The 8,997-nt window shown below is 50.3% G+C and overlaps 1 protein-coding gene across 1 annotated transcript; it reads left to right on the top strand.

Annotated features, from left to right (window-relative positions):
- Nucleotides 1–6,944: 6,944 nt before the first annotated feature.
- On the top strand, nt 6,945–8,975 carry LOC136507328 (uncharacterized). Its single transcript, XM_066502090.1, has 6 exons — nt 6,945–7,068; nt 7,427–7,562; nt 7,733–7,765; nt 7,850–8,360; nt 8,436–8,523; nt 8,620–8,975. The coding sequence occupies exons 1-6, from the start codon at nt 6,945–6,947 to the stop codon at nt 8,973–8,975; spliced, it is 1,248 nt and encodes a 415-aa protein (XP_066358187.1).
- Nucleotides 8,976–8,997: the final 22 nt, after the last annotated feature.

The following is an 8,997-nucleotide window of genomic DNA, read 5'->3' as shown; positions in this document are numbered from 1 at the left end:
CTTTTCTCAGCGGATCAGCCACGTGCTCCGTAACGTTAGTGACGGGAACGTAGCTATTTTAACGTTAGTGACGGGAACGTAGCTATCTTTACGTAACGTTAGTGACGGGAACGTAGCTATCTTTTGGTCAGGTTTTCTTACTTCCAAAGAATATCCCACTTTGTTGGCTGGCCTGGAAAATCTTCCTAGCCTTGACTGTCGTTGCGTTTAACGAGCTTGACAAAACTACCTCCCCGCTTCTCAAAACAAGGCAGATTAAGAGAGAATGCCATCTTTTTCGTAGATAGTCTGAGTTCGAGCTACTGGACTGGCTTCGGCTTCTTCCTTCGAGTTAGAGTGCCCAATGCTAATATTCTCAAATGCCTTAACCGTAATTTTCGTTGATTCGTTTAGACTTCATCCTATATACGCGACGGGTTTAAGCGGGATTTCGATGGCTCGCCAAGGCCCTCCCCCGCTCGTGGGCACCGGCGCCCGGTGTGAACCATATGCCAAAGGGAGAGAGAGGGGGGGAGTGGACGCGGTCCACCACGGACCGTGCCTGCGGTCCTTGGACCCGCAACGCGCTGCCCACCGTGAGCCACGCCCGTGGGCGCGAGCCCGATAGCAGCCCCCAAGCGCCCTGTTCCCATGGCTGGAGTGAAGGTCCTTGGATGTTGCAAGGCACATTTACTTAGAGATATACTGCTGCTGGAGTGAAGGTGGTATTTTTCCTCCTTGGCGACCGGATGATATTCAGCTGCTGGAGTGAAGGATGTTGCCAGTCAGGGCGGTGGCCGTCGTTCCTGGCGCGGACTCTTCTCCGCGAGGCTACCAGCACCCAAAAACCCTAGCAACTAGGAAAACTAGGTCGGCGGCGACGTAGATCGTCGAACCTGGACGGAGCGGCTGTGGCGCGAAGGAGACACGCGAGGGAAAGAGTCGCGGGAAGGAGGAGATGCGCGCGACTACGATGCGTGTATTTTTACGCGTGAAGGAGACCGGTTTACCAATTGCTAAAAGATGAGGAAAGGATATGGGGTACTCCAGGAGATGAGTTTTTCTTTTCTTTCTTTTTTTCCAAAAAACCATGGGGGAAGGGATATGGGGCACTCTTGCGGATGCTTTGACGTCACAACAGCAACAACACGTATCGACCACGACAAGCTAGTCGTATTATCATTTTTTTTTAACAATAGTCCGTATTATCATTTATCATACACTTCTTACCAAATTAGCACTTTCTTACCTAACAGTAACCGCTAACAATAACACCATGATCCTGCAGCTGCTAGGGCTCCAGCATGTATGATGCATTGTGTTCCATGACCACATACATACGCGGCGACGCGATATGCTTGTAGGAGCATTTGGCCGGCGCAGATTCTCTGACTTGCCGTGGTAAAGTTATGGGTGACTTTACCTCACTTGGATGCCATCCAATTCTCATCCAACGGTCGATGAAGTCTTCACTTTTTTATTACTACTAGTGCCTAACCTGGATGCAAATAACAGTTCAATTAAAGCCCAGTTCATTGACAAATGAGTTATATAGCTGCCGGAATTTTTTTTCTCTTGCAGTTTATCTTTTTTATCATAACTTTTACGTATAAGCTTGGATAAAGATAAAAAAATTTTGAAGATGTGCTATATGTAACGGCGTAAATAAATTGCCTCCAATAATCAACTCGCTAGTGTTGCTATGTAACGGTGTTGCATTTCGCTAGTGTTGACACTAACAAAGAAAATCGGATATCCTATTTTAAGCATAGGATAATCTGAATAGAATTTGTGGATAATCCATATCTACCGATTTTTTTCTATTCCATATCATATCCCGCATCCACACATATTCGGATTCGAATTATCCGTATCCGCATGGATATTAAAGTTCTTCTCTATGTCCTCAAAATTTGGATTTGGATCGGGTCGAAGAATTATCCACATCACTTTGATTTTTTTATACTCAACCAGAATTTAGGGCCTATATTATGAGACTCATGCTCAGCTAAATCGCGAGCAGCCAAACTAGTTAGGCCAGTCTCTGTGGAGAGTTTTATTTCCCAGATTCCAAGACTCAATGTATTGATTTGGGAACAGTGTAGATTTATGCATTTATAAGTCGGTGCATGCCACTACGAGAATGACATTTTTTCAATAATAAAGATTTATTAAAACCTAATTAAATCTTTATAAAATTCGTACTAATTCATTACAGCTCAGAGAAATATGAAATTTTGTATAATTTTTTTTCTAAAGACAAGCTTTACCTTTACATAGTGAAGCTATGCTTGAATGTATTTGGATCTTTTGATTTTGTTGGAATTCATTTTTATGTGATATATATCTACTATTTTAAGGTTTTATTGTTGTCATAAGTCAAACCATTTTTAAGTTTATTCTATAAAAAACAATGTTAAGTTGACTAAAGTTTATGTTTTTATCCTCTTTTTTATATCACAATCATAAACACGTGCGTGCCACACATGCATGTTCACTAGAAGAGATAAAATTCATACAAAAATTGCAGATACTAAAGAGATGGGCCCACTTGTAGTTGACAATATTTTCGTTTAAAACCATGTTAATACTGAAATAATTGATATATATCAATTTTTAGACACCAAAATGAATTTAAATGAAAAAGACATGAACTACAAAATTCTAGAATTTTTTTAGCTGTACAACTTTATATACATTTTATTTATTTTTATCTGAGCTCACATGTTTTTTAAGAGTCGGTTGGCTCTTTTGTTCATCTCACTTCTGAACTGGGCGTTATTTGGGCCGAGCATCATAGCGGCCGGCACACAGAAAGTTGTTTCCTTCCTCAGCTGTTGGATGTTAAATGGAAGGCATTGGAGAGGTGGAAAGTCACCCATAACTTTACCACGACCGGTCAGAGAATCTGCGCCGGCATATTTGGCGGCGAACGGCGCGTAGAAGGCCAAATTGACGGCGCTATAGATGTGCAACGGGCCGGCCTGGCCCAGCACGGCACGGCAATGGGCCGGCACGACGTGCCCTGCGGGCCGTGCCACCATGGGCTTCGTGCCTGGCCGACGGCCCAAGCACGGCTTGCTGGACCGTTTTTTGTGCCGGGCCGGCCCGAGAAGCACGACTAATCCAGCGTGCCGGGACGGCCCAAGGCCCACTACACCGACAGAGAGAGAGGGGGGGGAGGCCAGGCTGCCGTCGTTGCTTCAGAAGGCCATGGACGATGCAACCTCTCCATCCCCGACATCTCCGCACCTCGACTTGGCTGGATCCACGGAGGATGAGCGATGAGGAGGTCGGATCCGCGGAGAACGAGGCTAGATCCGCGCAGAGGAGGCATGTGGAGGAGCAGCAGCGCGTGGCGGTGTGGAGGTGGGATTCGGCGAGTCGTGGGGAAGAAGGAGCTTGTGGCGTCGGCGGCCGGTGGGGCGGAGCTCGAGCATGCCGCGCTCGCACCCAAGGCGCGGCCTCATGGAGGGACGGGAGGAGATGAGCCCGAGGCAGGTCGCGGATGGCCGCCGTGGCGTTCTGCAGCTTGTGCGCGAGGAGGCGACGGGCGGCTATAGGGCGGAGAAGCAGGTGAACGGCGGGGCGCTCTCCCTCTAGGCCCTCGATGCCAGATCTGGCGAATAGAGCAGGCAGGCGTAGAGGATTCGACGGGTTGGAGTGGAGGTGGGATTCGGCGAGCCGCGAAGAAGCAGGAGCTCGTGGCGTCGGCGGTCGGCGGGGCAGAGCTCGAGCACGCCACGCTCGGTCCCGAGGCGCGTCCTCACGGAGGAGAGGAGCCCGCGGCTACGCAGAAGTGATGCGGCGCGGCCGTGTGGAAGAAAGGGAGCGAGGCGAAGGTGAGAGGAGCGAGGCTGCTGCTTGCGACGGCCGTGTCGAGAGGGGGAGTTAGGGTTAGGGGCGATGGGCCTTTAGCAGGCCATGGGGATTGAGGAGGAGGGAGGCGGGGATGGTGGGCCCGCTGCGCTGGGCCGCGGGGAGGGGAGGAGGAGTGAGGAGGCCAGGAGGGGGAGGGGAGGAGGAGTGAGGCCGGGCCGCTGCCGAACCAACTGACGCAGGCCGGGCCATGTCGTGCCAGCCCACGGCCCTGAGCAGCGGCCTAGGCACGGCCTGCTCCCTCGGGTCAGGCCAGCCCGAGCCCGCACATCACCGGACCAGGCCGGGCTCATGTCGGGCTAAAAAAGCGAGCTTCGTGTCGTACCGTCGTGCCTCGGTCTATATATATATATATATATATATATATATATATATATATATATATATATATATGGCGCCGATGCACGCCAGGGCCCAGCAGCCAGTAGAAAGAGGTCCAGCCTGCTACGGTTGAGGTCCTTGGCGAACCAGCTGGCACGGTCCGCCGCCGTGATCACCAGTCTGCTCAAGAAGCTCCCGGCGCCGATGACGCTGAGGTAGAGGCCCACGCTGCGCATGCCGTCGGGGACCTGCTCGTAGAAGTACTCCTGCGGGCACCAGCGCGAACCCGTCGCCTACGCCCATCAGCGCGAACTGCGGCACTAGCCACAGGCCACAGCACCGATGCCGGCGCCGCCGACCGCGCGGCCGACAGCCGCCTCCGCCACGCCCAGCGCCACGAGTCAGGATGCTGATCCCGGGCTCCCCTCTCCCGTGGCGCGCCGTAGGTACGGCACCAGCGCTTCTCGTGGACCGCCACCGCGGCGATCATGGTGAGCGCCGACAGCGCGAAGATGGACACCAGCGGGAGCTCGAAGTGCGGGCCCAGGCGCCGCCATCACGCTGCCCTGCTTGATGAAGAAGGTGGACACCTGCGCCACCGCCATGCCGAAGGGCAGCGTGCACGCCCAGATGGGCACCAGCGCCACCGCCAGCACCAGCGCGCTTCGTGTCCTCCACCTGCGTCACCGTCGTCGCCAGCCGCCACGGCCCGCAAGCTTCCTCGCTAGCGCCGTCGGGCTCCACTAAGGCAGAAGAACGAAACACTATGCTTGGCTCGGCTCCAGGAAGCTCAACGCTCCACACGGCAGCAAGAACAGCATTGAAGAATCAATAGATGGGGGAACGAGGGATGGCAGAAAACTCTGTACTGCGCGTAAACAGTGTAGCTGATTTGACGGAACGACTAAGAACAGGGATCGAACAGTGCCGCATGGAACTGCTATGCGTACCCGGTCTTCAACAGTCAGTACGGCTTAACCCGTACACTGTACAATTCATATTCCACGCCACCTAGGGCGTGTTTGCGACCCTGGCCCGGAGGTCCGGCTGCGTCCGTGGGCTGCAAGTTGTCATGTTTGTGGTTGATGGCCCGCAAGCGAGCCTGGCTTCCCAGAGCAAAAATCGATCTCTCAGCCGAGCTCGTCTACGACGCACGCGGGCGATTTTGGGCGGCGGCGGGGTGGCTCGCGCGGGCTCTGGCGGGAAGGGGAAACTTCTTCGCACGCGTCCCCGCTCTCCGCTCCCGCTCTGGCCGCCGCGCGTGAAGCAAAATGGCGGTGATTTCGCCGGCCTTTATATACGGGTTCCCACTCTCTACTCTCTCCTTCTTCCACTCGGCGCTTGCTCTTCCATCTCCCTCGTGAGAGATCGGCGGTGAGTTGTGGTGCGTGGCGGCGGCGGCGACCTCCGGCTGGTTGTGGGTTAGGTCACCAGCGCTGAGGTTCTTCGCCGCGTCCCCGCTCCGGCTGCTGCTGGGACTCCGTGGCAGCGGTGTTCCTCTTCTTCTCCGTCCGCATCTGCTTCGTCTTCTTCCCGATCTGCATCCTCTACTTTCAGATCTGCCTCCTCTCCGTTGTTTGGACCCCGAGCCAAGGTGAAATCGACCCCCAATCTTCTTTTTTGTGGTGCTTCTTGAAGTTCTTAGGGTTTCTTGTTCGTTGCTGTTCATGATCTGTTAGGGTTTCATACTTGTTATAACCGCTTCATGCTCCTATTAGGGTTACTTGTACCTTGCTGTTCTTGATCTGTTGGGATCGTGATCTATTAGGGTTGTTGATCTATTTCAGACTAGTATTGTACCTTGCTGTTCATAACTGTTTGATGCAGTTGTTAGTGTTATTGTACCTTGCTGTTCTTGATCTGTTAGGGATGTTGATCTGTTTCTGATTACTATTGCTCTAAGTTTTTTGTTCCATCATTGGTCGATGATGTTGTCCAAATTTAGCACTGGGAGGCATCACATACAAGATGCAGCCGTGCTTTTGTTGGCATGCATTCATTTTACATTCATGTTGATGCCTAGCAGGGTACATTAAGCTAAAATCATGTTACATTTTTAAATACTTGTAGATGGATCTGTCTTTGAGCCGTGACATGCTGTGTAGGAAGGCAGCTGCCTTGACTGTTGTTATGGTTACCTTTGTATCCACTAGGCTGAAAAGGAAAACCCCTGAACCTGAAACCCCACTGCCTTATCCTATAGCACTGGCCCTGATTAGGGATGAAAATGAACAGCACAGACAGAGAACACTGAGAATGATATACAATTCCACTGATTCAGAGTGTATTTCTATGATTAGGATGAAGAGAGCTGCTTTTTTTAAGTTAGTGAGAACTTTTAGAGAGGAGTCTTATCACTGATAGGGAGGGGGTGTCAGTAGAAGAGCAGGTTGCCATGTTTTTACATGTTGTAGGGCACAACCAAAGATTTAGGGTTGTCCACCAGTCCTTTAGGAGATCCATCCAAACTGTCCACAAGCACTTCCATCAGGTGTTGTATGCTGTGGGTGAGCTTAGGAATGAAATGATAAAGCTAGCTAGCACTACCACTCACCCAAAGATTCTTACAAGCCATACATGGAATCCATATTTTAAGGTAATTGTATACCCTGGGTTCATTAGTTACATTAGACCTGTTGCAATGACTGACCCATGCTTTTTAGGATGTCATTGGCTTTATAGATAGCACTCATTTCCTAGCAAGGGTTCCTAGATGCATGCAACAAGCTTTTAGGGGTAGGAAAAAGGATCCCACCCAAAATATGATGGTAGCTGTGAATTGTGATCTGAAATTCACGTATGTCCTGGTTGGCTGGGAGGGCTCTGCCCATGATGCAACTGTTTTGGCAGATGCTGTAGCCAGGGAAGATGGCTTGAGTTTGCCAGAAGGTAATTGCACGCCAACACTAATTACATATTCCATGGCCTATTAACACACACTCTCACAATAGATGTCTTGTGTAGGTAAAATGTTCTTGGTAGATGCTGGGTATGCATGTAAAAATGGTTTCCTACCTTCCTACAGGGGGGTTAGGTACCATTTTGTCTGAGTATGGCCCAAGGAACAGGCCCACCAATGCAAGAGAGCTCTACAACCTTAGGCACTCATCACTTAGAGTGACTGTGGAGAGGGCTATAGGTGCAATGAAGGGCAGGTTTAGGATCTTGGACAACAAACCCTTCCACAAGTATAGGACACAAGTGAAGCTTGCAGTTGCCTATGCCATTTTGCATAACTGGATCCTAGGTTTTAGCATTGATGAAGTAGTGCCTGATGAGGAAGGTTTCACTACTTCTGCTGATCCAACCAACCTGCCCCCAGCCCATCTGGACCAAGACTCTGTTGACATGGCTAAAATAAGGGATGCCATTTGCAATGCTATGTGGGAAGGGAGGGGAACAAACACTAGTTGATGTAATATGTTCTTGAATTTAGCTTCTGTACCCTGCTATGGAACTCATGTGTGTGTCATGCTGATGTAATAATTTGGTGGACAAAGCTGAGACCAATTTTATGCTTCATTCATTCTGTTGTTGTTAATCTTACTGTCAGTCTGTTCTTGAATCATTCTGTTTTTCATGATCTGTCAGTTTGTTTATTCATACAACTGTTAATATTGTTGTCAGTCTGTTCTTGACTAATTCTGTTGTTGATTTCATTACATGCCAGTCCTAGGATGGATTCAGGTGTATTTGAGGGTGGGTTTGTTGCTGGTACTTCAGTGATGGAGCAGCTCATCAATGGTGGTTCTGCCCCTGTTGTAGCTGGTGCTGGTGCTAGTGCCGCTGCCCCTGTTGCAGCTGGTGCTGGTGCTGGTGCTGCTCCAGGTGCAGCAAACCCTATTGATGTTGCTGCTCCTGTAGCTGGGAATGGGGCTGTGAGGGCAATGAGGTGGAGCAACACCACCTCTGGCTTTGTGCTAAGGAGGATGGCTGCCCTTGTTAGTGATGGTAGCAGGCCTAACAAGGTTTTCAAGGACAAAGATGTGAATTCTGTGGCCAAAGCCCTCAAGTTATTCTGTGGGGAGGTTGTTAGCCCAACTCAAGTGTACAACCACTTGAGGAAGTGGAGGCAGAAATGGGCTAGGGTGAGCAAGTTGAAGGACCTTAGTGGTGCTCTTTGGGATGACCAGGCTCATGCTATCATGCTTGAGCAAGAGCACTACCTTGGCCACTGCAAGGTAGCAGTTTGATCTCGTCTTTGCCTTGACTACCTACATTTGCTTTTCTTAAACTACATTTGCCTAACTCTACAGGACCATCCTAAAGATGCAGAGTTTCTTAACTGCCCTATTAGGTTCTACACTGAGATGGAGGCTATCTTTGCTAATGCCATGGCCACAGGCAAGTTTGCACTTAGGTCTGGTGAAGCCTTAGGGTAGAACCAGGCTGACAGTGTTGGTGCCAAGGCTGATGGTCCTCCTTTGACCCACACCACAGTTCCCAGTGAACAGAGAGGGGATAGTAAGGCCAATGAACTGCTTCCTACCTCCTTAGTTGCTGGCCCAAAGAGGAAGAGAGGGAACTTCTCTGAGGAGGAGATGCTCATGTTGACTAACATGTCAGATGCTGTGAACAATATGGCCAATGCTCTTAGGGAGACTAGACCTGCCCATATTGATGCCAATCTATACCTTGCTGTGACGGAGATGCCTAGCTTCAGTGAGGAGGCACTTATTGTTGCCTACACCTTCCTCCTGGACAACAAGGCCCAAGGTAGGGGCTTTGTGAACATGAGTGATGCCCACAGGGCCCTTTGGCTTAGGACCTTCCTGGCCAAAAACTACTATGTGTAGTTCCACTACACATGAAGGGCTA

This window comes from Miscanthus floridulus, chromosome 15 (assembly GCF_019320115.1).
Source record: "Miscanthus floridulus cultivar M001 chromosome 15, ASM1932011v1, whole genome shotgun sequence".
Classification (NCBI taxonomy): domain Eukaryota; kingdom Viridiplantae; phylum Streptophyta; class Magnoliopsida; order Poales; family Poaceae; genus Miscanthus; species Miscanthus floridulus.
Note: the sequence above shows the minus strand (reverse complement) of the source record. Positions and strands in the feature narration are given on the sequence as shown.

Bases quoted from the DNA above. Each gene is read 5' to 3' on its own strand.
- LOC136507328 (XM_066502090.1), top strand. From the start codon at position 6,945: ATGGTAGCTGTGAATTGTGATCTGAAATTCACGTATGTCCTGGTTGGC. The intron at 7,069-7,426 runs GTAATTGCACGC...ACTGGATCCTAG, and splicing joins TGGCTTGAGTTTGCCAGAAG to GTTTTAGCATTGATGAAGTA. The intron at 7,563-7,732 runs GTGGGAAGGGAG...TCTTACTGTCAG, and splicing joins GATGCCATTTGCAATGCTAT to TCTGTTCTTGAATCATTCTG.